Source organism: Emydura macquarii, unplaced genomic scaffold (genome assembly GCF_026122565.2).
Source record: "Emydura macquarii macquarii isolate MOO-44397 ecotype Brisbane River unplaced genomic scaffold, CSIRO-AGI_Emac_v2 contig_3113, whole genome shotgun sequence".
Classification (NCBI taxonomy): Eukaryota; Metazoa; Chordata; order Testudines; family Chelidae; genus Emydura; species Emydura macquarii.
This window is the reverse complement of record NW_027133250.1, coordinates 3,953,751-3,975,886: the sequence shown is the minus strand read 5'-3', so window position 1 is coordinate 3,975,886 and position 22,136 is coordinate 3,953,751. Positions and strand designations below refer to the sequence as shown.

Genomic DNA, 22,136 nt, shown 5'->3' with positions numbered 1-22,136 from the left:
TTAGTTTTATGTATTCACACTGCAGGTGAAGTAAAGGAAGCAAAAGTGTAAGCATATCCCCATACTGCCCTACCAACGTGCTTCAAAACTAATCTAGATAGATCAACTCTAGAGAGGAGAAGATTGGGCCATGGAGACTGAACTTTCAATCATTCAAATTATGCTAAGAGAGCCGTCAAACCTTTGTGATGATGGCTTTTATTAAATGGATATTTGTCCTCTGAAATTGGACTGAGCCTAAGTTATTTCAGAAAGACCACAACAAGTAAGATGGTAGCACAATTTGATCACTACAATATATAAACCAACAACCTAAAAGCAAAAGGATTATCGATTTTTAAAACGTCTTTATGAAGACTGACTGGCTCTCTTACAAACCCCTTGAGAAATGTAGTTCCCTATAATGTATTAAAAATAACTCTCTACTCTATGGAATATTATTGGTATTGCAGTAGTGCCTTGAGGCATCTTACATGGATCCCCAATAAGAAAGAAAGCAAAATGAGTGGGGGGGGGGGGTGTTTGCGCGTGCGCGCATATGCACATGAACTAAGGAGACAAAGGAGAATCACAAAGGTTATGCTCTTTCAATAAAATACACTTTGTTGGTTTACAATGAAATAGAACTCCCTTCATGAGCTCCCAGTTGCCAGACTTTAATGAGAGTTTTTCCACCATGGACATTACATGATATGTAGGGTTTGGTTCAGCAAATTTTCTATGTACATCTTCAGCAAAATCTACTTTAAAAATAAATAATCAATTTTAAAATACTGACATAAGAGTCAGCAGAGAAGCACTCTGTATTTAAGAAAATTGCCAGATAATTGTTGGTTTCATATAATTTTCCAGGTCACTTTAAATACCAATGCTCCTAAAAACATTCTCATCCTCTGAAATAAATGGGATTACAGCCTCAACACAGCTGATTTTTTCCAAATATAAGTACTTAATAGTGCTTGAAACTTAGAGCACATAAATGAGGAGGTTCAGCCTTTGTCTAATTTTTAAGAGGTCAATGTTTGTCATTTTGTCTTTCTAGTGGAATATACATTAGATTTAGGATAAAAAAAACTTAATTTTAATATTTGACTTTTAAACTGATGTTTTCAATCCTGCAGATTAATGTAAATATCTAGTCTTTTTTTTTAATCAAATTTAACATATTTTGCAAACAATTTACAAATTACAATTCCAGCAAAACCATGCAATGAAACAAGTGGAGAGATTTATACACTATGAACCAGAAGATGTTGAATTTTACATATAAATACAATTGCATGTAAACACATTGGCATGATTGTCTAGTTAAATATTTGGAGTAGAGGAATACCCATACAGCTTCCTAAAGAACAGATTCTGAAAGACCACAGCAAGTCATCTTTAGTCCCAAAATTACAGAAACGTAGGTCTGGAAGGGATCTCGATAAGTCATGTCTAGTACAGTTCCCTGCACTGAAGCAGGACCAGATATTATCTAGACCATCCCTGAGTGGTGTTTGTCTAGCCTGTTCTTAAAAACGTCCAATAACAGAGACAACATCCCTGGGTAGTTTTTCCAATATTTAATTACCCTTACAGTTAGAAAGTTTATCCTAATGTCTAACCTAAATCTCCCTGCTGTAATTTAAACTCATTGCTTCTTGTCCTGTCTTTCGTGGATAAGGAGAACAATTTATCGCCTTATCGCCCTCCTCTCTGTAACAACCTTTTATGTACTTGAAGTTTATATCCCCACTCAGTCTTCTCTTCTCCAGCCTAAACAAACCCAAGTTTTTCAGTCTTTCCTCATGGGTCATATTTCATAGACCTTTAATTATTTTAAATTGCTCTTCTCTGGACTTTCTCCAGTTGGTCCACATCCTTCCCAAAGAGTGGGTCCCCAGAACAGCACGCAAAACTCCAGCTGAGGCCCTATCAGTGCTGAGTTGTGCAGACGAATTACTTTTCATGTCTTGCTTACCGGGGCCTAGTCTACACTTACCTTAAAATTCAGCGGCAGTCGACGGGAATTACACAAGCTATGCATAGTAGCTTGCGTAACTCCCATCAACTTAACAACTTCCGTTACGCGCGGTGTCTTCACTGCGCTGCATCGCTTGAGGGGGTGGTTTTAACAAGTCTACTTCCAGATCGATTGAGTGGGTCTTCATTGACCGCTCAACTGATCCCGATAGATCGATCTGATGGCGGCAAATGAAGATGTACCCTAATACTCCTGCTAATACCGCCCAGAATAATGTTGGCTTTTTTTGCAAGAGTATTACATTGCTGACTCTTTGGATAACGGGCCTACCCTGTTCCTGGTTTCCCTCTTGCTTCTAATTTATTTGTAAAATGTTTTCTTATTACTCTTTATGTCCCTAGCTATTTTAATCTCATTTTTTATTTAATCTCATTTTACCATTTAAAGTACAAGAAGTTTTTTACTTTAAAAAATAAACCTGTTTAGAATAATATCTGACTGTAATACAAAATCTGTTAAGGCCTAAATTTATTATAATCTCTCAAAACATTTAAATAAAAAATAAATATGCTGAATCCACGAGCTCTATCAAAATTTTAGTTCAACGCTCCTTTTCTATATAAACAAAGAATCAGAGAGGAAACCATCTACATTTTGAGGTCAAGCTTTATAAATATGGCACAACAGGTCATGTACTGTATTAAGGGCTTGATCCTGTGAGGGGTCATGGAGCTGTGCTACTGGGGTGCAAGAGACTGGCAAAGTCATCACAAATTTGTGACCCGGCCTCTGACTCTAGGAGACACCATCACGTATCAAGATTATCCACTGAGCCCACCTGGGTGGTCTCATGCTCCTATTTTATAGCTTCTCCCTATCTGAACTCTGACTGGCTCAGTTCTCAAATTGTGAATATTTATGACTTCACCCATCATTCACCATTTTCTAACTTACTAAAGATGAAAACTTAGTAAGAATCTGAAAATATTAAACTATGTATTTGCTTTAAATAAATGTATATATGTTTAGTGTACTCTTCTAGGCAGCAAAAAGATGTATCTACAAATGAGAATGCATCTTTGTTTAGGAAATAACTGAAGTATAAATGGAAAACTTGCTTAAAATAGATTTAAATCAAGCCTTTTCACCTGGTGATTTAAAATCATGATTTAAATTGCTGATTTAAACCAATCCACCCTATCTTGAAGAACTTTACATCCCAAAGAAGTTGTTTTTTTATAATTTTGAAATGAATCACAAGCTAGGACTATACAAAATTCTAATACAAATATTTTCACTGACTATCACTCAAACACCCTTAACTCTGCCCCTGGAGTGATTAGTCTTGTACCTTTTTATGTAGGTACCATAGCAGCTGCACAAAGTTTTCTAGTATTCATAGACCAAACTAAACCATCAGAACATTGAAGAACAGTCCTGCCTTCACATGGAGATTACAGCATCTGTTTTTGTTCAATATGTGTAAAATCATTAGAATACAGCATTTAACAGTGTGATGAAGGTTGTTAAACAAATCATCCAGCCTCTAATTTAATTTTGATGATGACCTGTTCTATTCATTCCCTCTGAAGCACCTGGCATCGGCCATTCGGAAGACAGGATACTGGACTAGATGACCATTGGTTTGATCCAGTATGGTCATTCTTATGTTATCAAGAGCTGTTGTACCCAATCTTAAAAATGGCTTGGCAACAGACATAGCAATTAGCAAGGTGTAAAATTAAGGAATAAATTCCACCATAAGAATTTTTTCATATAAGTATTTTCAGTTGTGATAAAGAATTCTCTTAAAGGAAAATCATCCATTTTTAATCAGCCCTGCAGCAGGGAAGTTCAGTAGGTAAGAAGCAAATCTGTGACCAAACTGAATAAATTTTTGAAGATTTAAATTAAAACGGGCCTGAGTCAAGCATGGGAGACAAGCAACTCACTAGAAAAAAATAAAATTACACTTCTATTGTCTTCTTTGAGAGTCAAAGTCTGTTGCACAATTAAGCTAATATTGATAGTAGTCAGGAACTAGTAGTCAGAGGCAAATGCATTTCTTTTAACTTAGTTTTTAAAATGGCAACACAGAGCATTTCAAAATGTTAAAATGAAATATAATTCCACACAAAAGGGGCATGGTGACGTGAGGGCTCCCACTGATACACAATTATAATCTGGACAAATTAAGTAACTGGCTAATTCAGATATTAAGCAAGTACACCCATATGGTGACAGAAGATAGTGATATTTGTGACAGTACGGCAAGAGGATGAGAATTCCACGTAAAATACCACAAACTGGCGCTCTGCTCTTTTATCGGATCGTTATCATTGTTAAAAGTCTCTTACATAGCACTGCAAATGTACTATTTTACTAATATAGTAAGATATCAACCCTGAAGAGTCTGCAGTCTACATATCACTTTAGTGAGAGGAACACAACATACCTCAACAAACTAGTCGTACCTTTTTTTTTTTTTTTTAAAGGTACTTAAGTTCTGATTAAAATTAAATAGCACCAAAATCAGCATTTGCATCTGTCTCAATTTTGGAGAGTACAGGAAAGTCATTACTGGGGAAAGCTTCAGAAAAAGGTGAATCTTGCATTCTGATACGAATACAAGCAGGCGTGGGATCAGTGTAGCAAGGAGTTCTACTGTCAGGGTCCCCACTGCAGAGAATGCTCTTCATTATTGGGAACGCAGAGTCTTATCTGCCTCTCCAGATGCTTGAGTGGGTCACAAATGCGGAGCTAGTCTTCAATATTTCGCAGCTACTGTTGCGTAAGAGGCTTGCTGCTGTGTGCCGTTCAAGTTACAGCTCTCATGTAATACCCTATCTCCTTCAATGCCAAATGGAGTGAGCTGCAGTACTACCAACTGGATGTGGCAAAAACATAGATCACAGGAGCTAAACCCTTGTCAGAAAGGAAGAAGTCCAAATCTGAACAGATGAAAATGAAAGATTCTTCATCAACCAGTATCTCCAACATTAGGGAAGGGCGTAGCATGATCTCAAGCCTTCACACTACACTTTGACAATTTGTAATCTGATGCCTTCAAATCGCTAATGAGGTTAAATTATTGGCAAGGTCCTCTAAATATTTTTTGGTTCCTCTTATCCTTGTTTTCCTTGGATTAAGTTAGAGTCAGGTGCTCATCCAATCTGCTTTTTCTAGGCACTGGGTTATCTTACTGCTGGCAGAAGCTGCATCAATTGAGGAAGCCACATGCAGCTGAACATAAGTCTTCATGCTGGTGGCACAGAAGACCATGACATCTCACACTCTTTCTAAACCATTACAAATATTGAAAAGGACAAGTGGAATATTCAGCACTGCAAGCCTACAAACAAAAGGACTCTAGGTGAGAAGCAGCAGATGCACATCAAGACTTTCTAAAGTAACGGACAGGAACAAGTGTCCAGCATGGCATTGTTCCATTTACTCATGTTAGGGCTCCCATGAATGTCATTATCATATGGTCCACAGAGATCTAGCAGTACAATTGTAGATGTGTATATGGATCTACTTGCCATTATGAAAACAGATGACTGCTCCCCACTCTGGGTTTCTGTATCTTTGCACACTCCTAGTTCTTCCTTACCAATGCTCCATCAAAATCTCTTTTAGTGACTCTTCAGTCCAACAGATATGGGGAAAGAGGATAAATCAGAATGGATGCTGACTTCCTTTGCATGTAAATGGTTCTTGGTAGGCTTCCTAAATGTCCTTGTTTTCATTAAAACATAACAGCACAGAGTAAGGCAGAGAACCCTGACAAATCTAAATAAAAAGAACAGATTGGGGGGTGGGGGGAGATGCCATTGTGCTCTGAGGTTGGCTCACCACACTGAGGTCTGCTACTAACCATGGCCCCAAAGAACACATCTCTAGCTTTAGGACAGAGTGTAAGCCCCACTCCTTCCTCAAGCGACCAGAAGGAAAGTGTTAAGGATGATAGTTTGGTCATAGAGTTTCTTTGTTTGTTTGGGAGGTGGAGGGGAAGGAGGGAGCTGGTTGCAGTAGGTGGGTTTTGAAGATGGGGAAGGTTACAATAGAGAAGTATATTTTTAAAATATCCTGCAGCTCTACCCCAATGAAGCAGCAATGCATTTTATTAATTAAAAAAACCAAAACCATGTATTGTCAGGTTTTGTTGTTTTAAAAATTATGACAAGACATGAAGCTCTTTCATAATCTCATTACAATGTCTTGGTTTGTACACAGGCTTCAGAAAATTCAAATGAATTAACACAAAGTGCTGATGTGGATTGCTACAAAATCCATAGAGAGAGGAATAGAGGCAGGAAGGAGGAAGAGGCGTTCAATGCCTTCTTTCCCAACAGAAGAAAAAAGGGGCTCTCTTTTACTCATCCTTTTCTCTCCATGGACTTGCCAGTTTCAGCTCAATGTGTGAGCTCATTAACACTTGTTTGCATTTCCTGCAGATGAAGTACAAAAATCAGGAAATTACAACCTGCATGTTCCTTCTTTTCTTCACACATATCCCGAGCATTCATTTTTTTTAAAACTATTATTTGCTTAGATATTTTGTCAGTATTCTCTCCTTCACATTCAGCAAAAACACAACCCAAACTAACAGCATCGAACTAGTGGCGTCTAAAAAAAATAAAAATAAAAATAAGTGCAGTTTGTTGCATAGCTCTAAAGCCTTTACATTAACACACACACTGGTCTATAAAGTCAGTGCATGCAGCCCTGCATTGTTCTCAACTGACCCAATAAGCCTGAGTCAGGGAGCTGTAGATGTGTACTAGCTTTATTAGGGATACTGAAATACCTCTAGGAACAGAGTTGGTAAACTGCTGCAGCAAAGCCAGTGGAGGAGAAAAGAGAACAGAGGCACAGATTAGTTGAGAGGGAATCTTGTGGCCAGAACTGACTGGGTAAAGAAGAGCAGTGATATCAAATATTAACCTTTGCTTTCACTACAAACTAAGGCCTTAACCTTACCATCTGACCTGTGTAGGTGCAGCCCCAGTGGCTTCAATGAGCTTCCACAAAAGTGTGAGGGCTGACTTATGTGGATCATATTGCAGGATCAGGACCTTATTAAGCAGAAGAGAAAATTATGTTTTCTCCAAAGTGATCCTTTTTAATGGGAATGTCTTTTCACCTGGGTCACAGGCTTGGTGTCTCAGGGTCTGGAGGAGGAATATAAATAAGCATGCTGACAGATAAGGCACAGAAAAAGGAAGGCTCTCAAACTTGGTGCTGCTTTCTCAGATCATGTAATTTTAAGGTTGCCTCCTCACCTATAGCTAAAGTTAAGATTTTGTCAGTTATTTTTAGTAAAAGTCACAGACAGGTCGCAGACAATAAACAAGAATCACAGGAACAGTGACCTGTCTGTGACTTTACTAAAAATAACCGGGGAGCAGGGCTGGGGGGGAGAATGACAGCTGGAGCCCCATGGGACAAGTGGAGCCCCATTGCAGTGGGAGGGAAGAGGGGGGCCATAACCTTGGCTCCAGCCCCAGCCACCGGACAGGGGTGCACAGTCCCGGCTGCAGCCCTGGCTGAAGCCATGGGATGGGGGTGCATAGTCCTGGCCCCAGCTGCAGTCGTGGGGTTGGGGCGCACAACCCCATCCAAAGCTAGGGCGAGGAGAGTGGAAGGGGGAACAGCCACTGACAGCTGAAGCTGAAGAAGTCAATAGTCTGTAAAATCACAGAATCTGTGACTGCCATGACTAAATCATATCCTTACCTATAGCTTTTTATGGATGTTCTTCTGGAGCATTCAGTACGCTATTTTAAATCAAATGGGATCATCCACAATGTCCTGGGTAACTACTTTTTGAATCCAAGATGTTAGAAGATCAGAACTGCTTTTGGTTTTTCAGGATTTTTTTGGAGGGGAGTGGGAGGGGTTTGCTGGATTCTTTTTTTTTTAATTCTAAATTTAAAGGCAGAAGTTCTAACATCTCAAATTCAAGTTGCTCAATCTTTATTTTCATGCAAATATTTATCTGTTCTAGTTAATCATTCACTGCCATAACTGTCTCCAGCTAGCACAATTTTTAGTCAGTCTTCTAAAAAATCTTCAGACATTGCTGTGTAAGACAATCAGCATGTTTTGGCCTTTTGATAAACCAACACACAGTTGAAACCATTGGCATGGGTAGTATTCTTATGTTGTTTTAAAGTTTGTCACTCTTCAGCATGGTTACAATCAAGAAAACTATAACAGCCCAAATAAGTTAAAGCAAACAACATCCACAGATGCAAACATTTTGTAGAACACAGAGAAGGAAGCCAACTGGGAACATATCTATTCTGTTTTAAAGCCAAACCACGCCTTCTGGAGTCCTCTCTTGACACTCACTGCATCCAAGTGAATTGATATTCTCTGGATTCCAAAGAATCTGACTCAAGAGGGAAGGGCAAAAACAGAGTGACAGATCTTTCAGTTCCAGCTTTTCGTCAAGGCAGGAAAATTAGAACTAGATCAGCACAAGAAAAAAAAAAAAAAGCAGCTAAGAAAAAGCATCAACTCCGCTAAAAAGCAAGTTACAGACAAGCTAGAGGCAAGAATCACTAAGACCGAACATCACATCATTGGCTTAGGTAATGATACTACTGTGGCTGTAAAGTGATAAAACCGCTCAATCATGTTTAAAAAAGTAGACAAAGGAATTAAATTTTAGAGACTCATTCCTGCTGCAAAAGCCAAATATCTAGACTCCTGAAGGTACAGAAACTAAGAACTTCATCCTACCCTACTGTTAAAGGGTCAGATAGTTGTAGGCCTTTCACAGGTGTGTGCGCGCGAGTGTTGGTGGAAGAGCATGCAAGAAGCCTTCCTCATGCCCACTTGTGCAACCCACTGGCGTGCGCCTCAGGAGCACATGATGTCCCAAAGGTTGTGGGAAGGAGCTAGGACCATGAACCTTTCCTTGAGAAACTGGCCACACCTGGAGCGGGATCAGCCTGCACCATACACTGGCCTGCTTGGGGGGGATTTTGCCTTCTTAAGTGTTATTTCCCTGCACTCCACATAGGACAGCGTGGTTCAACACAGAGCCATCGTGCACCTATAACCAAATGGCACAATTTGGTCAGTAGTATCTTGGAAAGGGGATAAGTCGTCTACTCAGAGCATCTGCCCAACTCTGTTTCCTAACCTTTGCGAATGGTGGATAAAGGAACAAGACCTCAAAATAGCAACACAAAAGCCACTAATGCAGCAAGTTTAAAAAACAGAGATTGTGCAATTCAGGAAGCACTATAATTTACTCTGAATTACTGTTGTATAGAAATTACCTACAGCACTACAAACAAGCTTTTTTATCCTAAGTCCCTAAACGTCTGCAAAGGGATGGGCAAGAACAGCTGTTTACAGACTCCCTCACACAGATCACAATTCCTTGGAAGACTGAATTCAGAAGTTGAGACAACAATATCCAATCATATGGCTCTTAGAAACACGCATTTCAGGGGATGGGTCAGTGAATCTGTAAGGAGCTATTAAGCTTTGCACTTCAAATTAATTGATTTAAATCCACTCCAACTTGGTAGTGACTAAAAGCTACAACAGGTTGCTAAACAGCTTTTACACAGTACGTAAATTTCGGTAGCTGACTAGGAATTGGTTGAAGAGAACAACCACTATTCACACTCTAAGATTCTCAACAAAAGCCAATGACTGACTGGGCCGTACAGACTGAAGTATACTTCTCACTCTCCAAGGTAGTCCGTCCGGGTACACTGATGGAACTGTGCGAGAGGAACTTATATTGGTGCTGTCCTTCTTCTGGAGCTACAAAAAAAGGACACCCTTCTCCAGAACTGCAATTTTGCACTTCTCATAAAATACTAAATTTAAGGAGAAATGTATTGTGAAGAGTAGCATAAGCCAAGGCTAAATGGGAATGTCACTGAGGGATCACCAATGGAATCTACAACCTCAACAGGACTGGCCTCCACAACAGACTAGAATGGGGATGGACAAGGAGAATGATTTTTTACTACACTGTGTTAGCAAAAGAACATATTTAATGAAAAAAGAAGCCAATACACTAATGTAAACTTCCTCTTCTGTAATATCTGTGTAATAGAGCAACACTATAGAGAGGTTTGGTAATATTTTGTGTATTATCCAAATTATTTCTGCTTAGATTGAGGAGAGCAAGTATTTTTCTTTTTGAATGTCTCCTTGCTCACAAAAGTTCGAGGTGGAATGGGCAGGGTTTTTATTAGTGTTATTATTATTAGTCCATACAGCAGATTTCAACATATTAGCTTCCTGTGGACTGGATGATGTTTGTAATCCCAGGAAGTTCACCAGGGGCTTTTTTGCAATGGAACACTGTTTAATATCCTCTAAGAAGGACAGGATCTGACTTTTGATTCACCTTATTTCTACTTAACAGCTTTATTACTTACCTCTCGCAACGATTCAGACATTGAAAATACCTTGGAAGTGCTATCTCGGTGTAGCACTGTTCTTTGAGTACTATACTTAGCATAAGCATGTTGAATCATCTGCTATTTTGCAGTTTTATTTTTGAATGTCTCTAATTTCATACTGGGCATCAACCCCACTCTGGTATTTGACCAGCAACTGAATGCTGGAGCCAGCTGGGAAGCATACTGGACTGTTTTTATTTATCTCACAACTAAAATGATATGGAGAGGGAGTAATCATTTTATGAGGAATAGTTAAAAATTAAACACACATAGCTTAGTTAAGTAGAACCTAAGTAGGGGTGAGGGGACAGAGACTGGTTTACAAATATAGTAAGGGTATAAACATTAAGTATGCAAAGAAATTATTTAAAGGTGTAACGTGAGGACAAACTTCAGGAAAGGAGAATTTACACTGAATGTCAGGAAAGCTTCCAGGGAGATATAGGGCTGTGGAAGAGTCTGAGGTAAGTGGCAGAAGACCAACTTCTTGGGGCATTTAAAACCTGACTGGACACAACTCTAGAAAAATGTGCTGAAGAGTAAAAGCCTTGTCCTGGCTGGAGATGAACTGGATGGGAAGCAACTTTCAATCTATAGTATGTGATGCAGTACATCAGTGTAGGCTGTGGACCCTCACACAGTGAGTACAAACAGAACATTGTGATCAGCAACCAGACAGGTGCACACATTAAAGCCTTCCCCAGCAATACTCCCCTACTGCAAATCAATGAGATTGTGGAAGAATACTGCAAATAGTCGAGCTGTTTGGCCAGAAAGCACAGATATCAAAGACGTTACAAACTAAAGAATAAGCAATGTGGATTTTTTTCAGAAATTAAATATACATTACACCTAAACAACTAATCCTATGTAACCGGCATGGATAAAGAACAATAGCATGCCGTGCAAAGAAGTCCTTTTGCAAACAGCAGGAGCACTCTCTTTACAAAAATTAGAACTGACAACAGGGTGGAGTTGATTTAAATCAGCAGGCAGAAAGCCTTGATTTATATCTATTTTAAATTCTGTACTTTTTTATTATTTTCCTAGCGAAAGGCTGAGTCTCATTGACGGATAATCATTACAACATGCTGATTTGAAACTAAATATAGTCTTTAGACTAATTTTTCCCCTATTTAGGAGGATATAGTGTATCTATTCACATTCTTTTAAGTAACTGCATAGCTTAAGATATATTTATTCAGATTCTTAATATGTACATTATCATAGAAAACAGTGAATGATGAGTCACTTATTTATCAAATGGTGTTAGTGACAAGCTGCATTTGGATGGAAACTAGAATGCAATTAAAAATACACAACCCATTTTTACATTATCTTAAATGTGCCAGAAACATAATATTTATCAAAACAGCTAGGTTTGGCTGGTCCTGCCTCAGCACTGTGGGCAGGAAATGATGACCTCTCAAGGTCCCTTCCAGCCTTAGATTTCTATGATTCTACCTTTTACATTTAAAGCTAACATTTATTAAATGAAGCATTATAGTTAGCAAAATGAACTGATCCCCCAATAACCATGTCCTTCAATATTTGAGAATTAGCAGATCTCATCCTCACACCTCATTTTTATTCATATACTGGAAGAGGAAAAGAGGCTTTCTTGCTTTTTTCAACTCCAATAGGTTTTTCAACTTTGAATGAAGTAGTCATTGAATTGAAATAGCCACTGAATTGAAAATAAATATTCTCTCTGCACCTATAACTGTTAAAAGCTGGCTTAGCTCATCAAACTCTGGTTCCAGGTGCTTAGCCAGAGATTTCCGCTTGTTCAATAACTTGACTCTCTTTAAAACTCTGGCAGCAAGCATGTACTACTTGAATATTTAATTTAATTCAAATTTTAATAGGATTGTAGTAAATTTAAGACTTAAGATAGGCTGTCAATTTCAAATTTAATTCTAAATAGGAAATAAACCTGTATTTAATTTAAATAAATCGGTTTGGGGTTTGTTTGTTTTTAAATCATCAATTTTTATCCACTCTGACAATAATATTGGCTTGAGGAGCCTGCCAGCCAACTCATGAGATGGAAAAGAGAAGAAACTGGCCTGTGAACAGAAGGAATATTAAACTAAGCTGGAAGAGATCCAGACAGCAGAACATGTTGGAAGTGACATGGACATTTAAAGCTCGGCTGGTCATTTTTGTTGCTGCATTTCATGCCATGTCCCAGCTAGTAATTCTACGTTTCCTCTTAGGATACAAGACTCCATTAAATTACTACTACTTCTTTTCAATTAAGACTTGATTACCTTTTTCCTAATTCTTCTACTGGCATTAGTAAACTCACACAAGAACTTTTTACCCACACAGTTTCATGGGCTAAGGAACCACTTTAGTGGATGGGGGACCTTGCTTTTTGCCCTGCATTACCCATCCTTGACGCTGCCCCTTTGCAGTGCAATTTGCTCAGAAATAGGCACCATTAGTTTTGAAGCATGAGGTTAAGATATCAAACTAGTTTAAATGCTGCGAACTCTCCATGGATAGCTTTTTACACTTCATAACAATAGCTAAAGCTGCCCATAGTAAGAAATGAAGAAAAGACACTTACTGACAAAAAAGCAATAGATTACGTAGTTTATTAATTACCTATACACTAAAAGGAACATATGACAAATGTATGGTCTTTGTAGCAAGACACACTAGGAACACAGGCCATAAGACTGCAAGGTATCTCTGGGGTCATCAACTCCAGTTCCCTGCTACTGCAGACAAACCTTCACAAACTTAGCAAGCTCCATTTTTAAAACATGTTTCCACCGATTCAGCACAACCACCATTTTATTACTTGATGATGGTAGAAAACCTGGGGGGCTTAGATGTTCCTTTTCCTAAGAAGTACTCCGGCCTAAGATGCAGGACTTCCTCAAGGGAGAAGTGGTGGATATATTTTTGAGAAGAAAATTCTGAAGAATGACCTCTTCTCCTATCGTCCCATCACTCTCTCTCACACATACACACTGACACAAACAAATCTGTTCTAAAGATGTTTCACTTACCTCTCCCATAGCCCTTCCCTCCAGAGCTAGCGCTTGAAAATCATGATTCAGTTCATCCATTGAACGCACCTATTGTAAATGAAGGAGAAAAATATGAAGCACTGACTATTTCATTCCAATTACAAATAAAAAGATAATCAGAGTTTATCATTTATTTTTTCAGACATAAAATGCCAGTGAACCTTACTCGTTATTAAAGTACACCACAAGGATGTTTAGATGCAAAATATGACTTATCTTTAAAACTCTTAAAATCTGGAGCATATTACCAATTCTACACATATATACAAAAATCAAGATAAGCAACTCAGACAGACAAGAGTGATTTTCCCATCTACAGTAGATTAATATTGTGAAAAGAGCTGTATTAATATCTCAGGGCACAAGTAAATGAAAAAAACTCAGAGGTTAACGAGCTCTCCATTAGATGATGGAGTAGAATCAACATTCACAGTATTAAACAATGAAGAATAAAAATTCTGAAGTAGCACACTAACATTTAAATCAACAGGTTGGCAGTGTACACAGCATAAAATCATCAGCATTAAACAGCACCTCACAGTTTGAGCCTAGAATGGTTCTCTGCTAAATTTGTCTGGGCCATATAAATTAGACTCACATTCTGCCTGCGAGGGATAGAACATGAAAATTCAGATGCATAATGTTTGTTGAAAAAATATATCAGATTTTCTGAACATCTTTATACTACTCCAAGTTTACAATAAGCCTTAAGAAATAGGTTACAACTGTTTCTTCAGCAACTTGGTAGGTTTTCTGATCGAAGAGTTGGAAATGCACATTATAAATAAAACTCATCTCCCAAAACAAATTGTTTAAAAATGTTTTTGCATAGTGAAACATTAATAAAGGCTTTCAACACAAGAACTATTCAGAGAGAAACCATTGTTTATAATGTTCTAATAATTCTTAGCACTTACACAGCATTTTTCATCTATACAACTCAAAGTGCTTTACAAAGGTGAGTAAGAATCACCCTCTATATTGCAGACAGAGACACTGAGATACAATGGGGAAGCAACCTGCCCAAAGTCACTGTGTGTCAGAGACAAAACCTAGATTAGAAGACAAGTGTCAAGACTCAAGACTTTCAGCATATAAACGTGTCCCTAAAAGAACAATTGGTCAAGAATTTGGAGAAAAATGTTAATTAACACACTGGCAGTAAGGTGTGATAGGCACTCATGTAGGGTATCAATAATGTCTCTGAACTTTTGCTCCAAGACTTGTACTTCAGATTTTTCTCACCCCAACTCCTCACAAGCATCCAGAATCATCACCAACTGACTCTATGAATCATCTTCCTTTCTTTCATGCTTAAATTCAAGGAAGAAGAAAGGTGGCGGCAGCAGCAGCAACCTTAAGACACTCCACCCTTGGGAGCCTGTCTAAAGAAGAAGGAGCCACCTCAAAAACCCTGTAACTCCATTTCTAACAGCATGAGACTACAGCGGGAGGAGATTGAGAGAATAATCTAGGGGAGTGGGAGAGAGATACCATTTTCCCTTGACTCAATGTGTCAATCTCAAAAAGCTGGGAAGGGGGAGAGAAACAGACAGAAGGGAAGAGTTATAGCAGGAAGGCCCAAGGAGTTGAAGAAAAAAAAGTTAGAGGAAGGAAAAATGCAAGACAACACATACTCAAGCCTTAAACTAAGTCTATAATTAGGGAAGTTCCTATATTTCAACATGTCTGTATGGGCAGTTATTACCAATACACATTTACGAAATCTTTTGAAATTCTATTTTGAGAACAAAATATTCACTTTTATTTTGGCTCACGATTACATGCTAACTCTGGCACCAAAATACAAAATTCAATATGCAATGACTGAACCCCAGGAAGTCACCTCATAGACACTTACCTTTAAACTATAGGTAAATCTACCTTATAAACATAGTTAACTTGAACAATCTAACTATACCAACAGACTAGGGGCCCAATCTTGCAAAGGTACATGTAACTTAACTCACATGAGTAGTCTCATTGAGTTTAATGGGACTACTGGGGAAAGTGCCTTATGAAGGTTTGCTGTAACAGGGCTCAATAATCGAATCAGACATTCCAGACAACCAGCTACTAGAAACTAGAAATCTCCTCAAATGATTACCAAGTGTAATGCACAGCAGTTAAAATTTTCTTGTGTGCACGCAGTGCTAATCTTTCAAAGTTGTCAGGCCTAAAAATTCAACCTATCCTTTAATGACACAAAGAGAGGCAGTATTGTTTTAAAATTTAATCTAGATTTAGGAGACAGGAAGAATAAAATAAAATAAAAATCAATTTACTAGCCTCATGAAAACAAGGGCTGCATCACAGATCAGTTCTCCACTCTCACCTAGGCAACCAGCTACAAACCTTAGGCACTGAGCTTGTATGCAAAAGCAAAGGAGAGCGGGAAAGGATGGAAGACAGAGGTGCATACACACGCGAGTGCAACAAAATTGACAAGATTCAAAACTAGACAGATCAGTTTCTACGTCTTTCATGTACACAGAGAATTGGTCTTCCTTGGCTAAGTAAACATTTCCTAGTAGAATCTTTCCAGATATTAGAAAGGATGTTCTGTACAGCTTCAGACCACAATTGCTCTAAAAACGATGGCCACTGAAAAAACAGGCTCTGGGATGAAGTGGATGTGGGTTGGGATGCCTGATCTTGCTAGTCCCCTGAGTCAGATCAGGAAATGAGGAATAATTTGGTGCCCAAGATGACATATACAGGAGGTTCAGGAACCAAAGCTGTTTGGACCAGTTGGGAGCAATGAGAATAACTCTTGCCATCCTGACGAATCTTGTGCAAAATTTTGGGCAGGAGTGGTAGCGGAGGGAATGCATAATTCAGATGATCTGACCATGGAAGGAATAAAGCATCGCCCTGTGAGTGGTGACCCAGGGCTCCTCTGGAACAGTATATATTGCATTTCCTTGTTTTTCTGAAGGTGAACAGGTCTCTGGTGTGGGCTCCCCATAGAATGAAAATATTGTTTACCATGGAGTCTTGAAGCTCCCACATATGATCAACTGCAAAGTGTCTCCTGAGAGAGTTTGCTAGCATCTTCTGGTTTCCTGGGAGGTAGACTGCTGACAAGGTAACCTGACTGCTGATGACCACTTCTGCCCACGGGGAGTGGCAGATGTCTTTCCTCTCTGGTCTTGTCTACAAAAAACATCCCCCTGAGCAACGCAAGTTTTGCTGGCATAAGTGCTAGCTTGGACAGTGCTATGTCATCTCCCACCAACATAGCTACCACCACTCATTTAGGGGATTTTATTATGTCGGCTGGAGATTGCAAAGAGGATGAGTCCTGGCCATGGGTCAAGGCCGCCCTGTTCGTGCACAGTTGCTGCCCAGGGACAGTTCCTGCAATCCTGACTGGAGAGTGAGCGAGTGGGGCAGTGACAGCAGAACTACAGAGGGCTCCCTGGATCGCAGCAGGGCCAGTGACACCCAATCCCTGCAAGCGCAAAGTGCAGGCAGTTAGTCAATTTCAGTGTATCAGCTGAAATCGATGTTTACTGACAGCTATCAATTTAAACTGAATCTTGACATGCCTACCTATTTGTAGCCTTTGATTTTAATATGTACCAACCAGGGCAGAGTTTACAGGCTCAGGAGCTGGGCAAAGAGATTTTAGAGTTCCTATAAATGCCATTAATGTTTGTAAAATGGTAGGTGGACCCTCATGAGAGTGGAAATCACCCCCCTCCCTCATCCAGCAAGTCCCTATTCCACTGGCCTCCACCATTCCCCATAATCCTTGCCTCCATGGCACAAGCAACAGTTGTAAAGATCCATACCAAGATTTTGGCATCCCCCAAGGCACTGGAATCTGAAACCAAAGTTGCAACTTCAGTGGGGTATTAAAATTCAGCTGGGTGGAGTATTAAAATAATAGAGTTAATAACCGGAGCTTGTGTCCCTCCTCCTACCTCCCAAAATTATCTGCTCCTACACTATGGATATCTCAGATGGAGGCAGGTGAAGCAAACCCACAGAGATGGAACACCTTACAAAGGTGGAAATCCAGGAAGAGAAAGAACAGAGAGGACCTATTCATGGAACTGCACAGAAATAAACAGAGAAGGATTCAATTAGCCAGTCTGAGGTGCATTTAAAAAAAAAAAAAAAAAAGGATCACCGCTGAAAGGCAGAACAAGAATTCTGAAAAATGCAGAAAGGCAAGACCAGCACAGGCAGAAGGACAAGGAAGCAATTCTGCAGCAGTCAGATACTACAGTGATGAGGGTCTTTTAACTACCTGGAAATACAGATGATGCAGATATATGTAGATGATATATTAGGAGAACATATGATCATTAGTGGGAATTTTTAATGAGTAATTAAAGACAAAAGAAAAACTGATTGCTGCTTTGACGCTGCAACTGGCATCTCACCTTTAGTCAGCGTAATCGTACTTATTGTATTGCTCCAAATCTCCAGTTCCCTCCCAGCCTTTCCTCAAGCATTCCACCACTCTTCAAGAGGATGGAGAAGAAAATGCATATCCTAATGGGATGAATTTCATGTACCTGTAAGAATACATTGCCTACATTCTTCTATGTGATACATTCCTTCTGATACTGCAATAGGCCTGCAAGCTTGTTTGTGTATAATAAAGTTTATTCTTGCCAACAAGGGCTCTGTGTATTCTGAACATCAGCTGACTCCTTCAAGAACTGTTACTTTCACATCAAAGCTTCTTAGCACCAGCCACTACATAAACCCTGCCCAAATTATGTAATTCTCCACAAACTTCCAAAAAGAGTTTCATTATGAATTAAGAATACTTTTAATACATGAAAATAAACCAAACTATGCCACACCATAAAATAACTCTCCAAATTCTAATCACTTCCCTGCTCCACGAAGTTCTTGGTCATCATTTTGAAAGCATGTGCCCAGAGCATTTGCTCGGCATTTCTGCAGACTGTTCTAAGAGCCTCAAATATAGCTACTTGCCTATTCAGCTTTGCATAGGTTGACACCAATCCAGCTGTCTTGGAAGTCCACTGTTAATTGAAAATGTTAAGTCTACTTTCACATCATAAAAAATGTAGGCAGATAAGAGGTATTAGTCTCTGAACAATCACTGTGGGTCAGATGTCTCTGTTTTATTTCCAGTCTCCAGAATGAACACAACATTCTTCACCTGCTAAGAGTATATCTCAATTTGTCTTTCCAAGTTTCCATAACATACCCTGGCTTGTTTTGGGGGAGAAGAGGGGACAGAATGGGCACAAAGGTTCTAGAAATAGCTACTGCAGAATTCAGGAAACTCAAAAATTTAAATTACCTAATTTTCTTTGGTTCATTGGCCACCATGAACACATTCATATGCAATACTATATATTGCCCAGCAGACTTCCACAACAAGAGCACTCACTGGTGGATTTCCCAACCCCTAACTGGTACCCAACTAACCGGTAATTATCTAAGGTAGCCAGTTTACACAGGGCAATTGCAACTTGCTTTTTCTAATTGAAGAAAGCTATCACGAAGGTCTGGCACTTTTATGGCAGCATGCCAGAGGTGCAGAGCCTTCCTTAGCATGAAGTTACACAACTATTACTGGTCTTGAGGATAACTCTAATACACCCTGTATGGAATTGTGGTAGAACCCAAAAGCAGGATCCACCCACTGCACTTATCACAGCAATATCATTTATACTACCATAGCATCTAGGATCCTGTCCTGGGCCAGGACCCCTATCGGCTGTACAAACGGAACAAAAAACACAGTCCCTACCCCTAAAGAACTGCTGTGTTAGATGGCAAACAACAGATGTACACAGATTGGGAGATTATTTTGGTCAGCATGATAGGCAGCTGTCTCAGCACATCAGCAAGCTTTCCATCAATCCTCCATTAGTCACCTCATGATATCAACCTTTTGAAACATTCCAAAAGAAGCCCTTCCTGTTAAGCAAGGAACAAGAACCAGGCATCCTGGACTTCATTTTGGAAAAGGACCAGAAATGGGGCTGGCAACAGGGGACTTGTGGAAGTTTTCCAAAGGAATATGGCCTCTTCTCCCAACAGTTCCCCTGTACTCCGGATAGATCACATAAATGCTTTGAAATCTGCCACAAGCCACTGTTTCAGGAGTCGGGCTAGGAACTCTGGGAAAGGCACTCAGAGCACAGTCATTCTACAGAATGTAGTACAGACACGAGAGTGCACACATGGAAAAAAATGCAACCAAAGTGCACCTGAAACATGATGGCTAATGTGGACTGTACTGTCAGTACTCTGTCCTGTGCAGTCCCACAGAGAAATTCTCTAGCAAAGACAAAAGCCATGGTGCTAACTGACACAGTTGTCAGTAAATCAAAAGCCAGAATGTTAAATAAGTAGAGAAATTGGGCTACAAGTTGTCTTTCTGATCACTCTCAATTGTAGCTTCACATAATATCTTATTAAACCAGTGTGAAAACAGAATCAAATATGCTTTTCAATTTGACGTTAAACTCCCATATTTCTAGTGTCTCAGATTAAGTCAGTTTTCATCAAAATGGTAATCATTAGCAAGGAACTTGAATGCTAATTTAAAGTAAATTTTAATTTCAATGACTAGTCAGTTGATGTAAACTTTGCAGGTTGCACTGAGATAATTTGGATGCTAGTCTCTTCATATGAATTTCATTTCAAAGCACTGAAGTATGACACAGTCTCATTTACAAAACATGTGATCCGTAAGTGTCTTTTAAGAGATTACTGACCATGTTAAACCTTAAAGAATTGTAATTTGTGTACGATTTATTTTCTCCCAGACAGACATGTGGTAAAACTACCACACAGTCTAACTTCATTCAAAATCCCTTAGGTCAAGTTTGATGGACTTCTCCCTCCGTAACAGGAATTCTTCCATCATGCCAGACACACCACTAGCAACTTTTGCATTCCAAATGACCAGGTATGGATCTTGAACTTTTCTGGGGGAGTGGAAGGGAGGAAAGAGGTAAAAATCAAAACAAAACTTAAGGGTCAAAGTCCAAATAGTGACTTTTTGCTTGATAAAGTAGTGTTGGATCTTCTTGAAGAATTTTATGTACTCTTTCCCCATTAGTGCTGGGGGAAGCTTCGGGGTTTGTTTTTTCTTTGGTGGAGGGGGATATTAAATGACAAATCAAGTCTCTGCATTTATTAGTGGTAAAGATATTTGAAGGGGACCTAAACTGTCATCTATTTCCACTAACTGATGTTGCGTTAAATAGAGCATCCAAGGATAATCTAAACTAGAGGGTCACACTGTGTAGTTGCTATAAGCCAAGTTCAGTGCACACTCTAGGGGCTCCTTCATTCTGCCCATCCCTTGCGTGTGCACAAACTCCCTGCGTGACCCTCCTATCTCCCTCTATTTCAGGGATTTCCTGCAAAGACCCCAATAGGGGTACTGTATGAATCCCCATGCCTCCTCGCCAGTACTTTGTGTGCATTCCTTTCTTTATTCCCCCCCATTTTCTCCTCTCTTCCCCACTATTCTTATTTATTTTCTTTCTGCTTCTGAGAGAAGTCATTCAGAGTGTCAACTAGCAGTTTCTCAAGGAGACAGCACTAAAAGAATAAATGCAAATTATAATGATGGCAAAGGAAAGATATGAAGAGGTCAATATAACGCCCGCAGGAGCGAAAACATGGATGAATTGCTAAGATGGAGTACAAAAGAATAGCACAAGTACATAGACACAAAAATCAGAAAGGATAAGGCAATAAATGTGTTACACTTAATAAGGGACATAAAAGGCAATAAAAAGATGTTTTTTAAATATATTAGGAACAAAAGGAAGGCTAAGGAAAGTGTGGGTCCCCTACTTAGTGGAGAAGGAAAGCTAGTAACTGATGGCATCAAGAGGTGTTCAATGCCTCTTTTGCTTCAGTCTCCACTAAAAGGGTTAACAGTGACCAGATACACCAAACAATTAATATCGACAAGAAGAGACCCACGCCAAAAAGAGAGCAAGCATAGGTTAAAGAATATTTAGATGAATAAATCTAACTTAAGTCAGTGGGGCCTGATGAAATTTATCCTAGAGTAATTAAGGAACTAGCTGAAGCAATTTCAGAACTGTCAGCAATTATCTTTGAGAACTCATGGAGGACAGGTGAAGTCCCAGGAGACTGGAGAATGGCAAACATAGTACCTATCTTTAACAAGAGGAACAAAGAGGACCCAGGGAATTATAGGCCAGTCAGCCTAACTCCAGTGCCTGGAAAGATTCTGGAACAAATTACTGAACATTCAAATTTATAAGCACTTAAGAGCAGTGGACCTCAATTTTTTTTGGTTGTGCTGACCCCCACCTGGTCTGTGCTATCCCCAGGGCTCCAGCTGGGGGCAGTACCAGAGCTGCAGTACCAGAGCTGCAGCCCCAGGGCCAGGGCCCTGGTCAGGAGCAGGGCTAGGAGCCAGGGCAACGGTCAGGAGCAGGAGCAAGGCTGAGGCTCACACCGTGGCAAGGAGCGTGGCTGGGAGCCAGAGCCAGGGCTGCGGCTAAAGCAGAGATGGGGGCAGAGCAGGGCTGGGTGGGCTTCCCAGGCCCCATCACACCCCTCCAAATGTTTTTCTGCTCCCCCCTAGTGGGGCACATCCTACAGTTTGGGGACCTCTGACTTAGCGGATAATGGGGTTAAGGAATAGCAAACATAATTTGTCAAGAACAAATATGACAAACCAACCTAATTTCC

At 39.7% G+C, this 22,136-nt stretch overlaps 1 protein-coding gene across 8 annotated transcripts in view; it reads right to left on the bottom strand.

Annotated features, from left to right (window-relative positions):
- Positions 1–22,136, bottom strand: part of PUM1 (pumilio RNA binding family member 1) — a 108,609-nt gene that overhangs the window by 71,006 nt on the left and 15,467 nt on the right. For all 8 annotated transcript variants that reach the window (XM_067530802.1, XM_067530804.1, XM_067530805.1 and 5 more), the window contains exon 3: positions 13,431–13,499. In XM_067530802.1, coding sequence (XP_067386903.1) covers positions 13,431–13,499 — 69 coding nt within the window. The remainder of the gene's footprint in view (positions 1–13,430; positions 13,500–22,136) is intronic.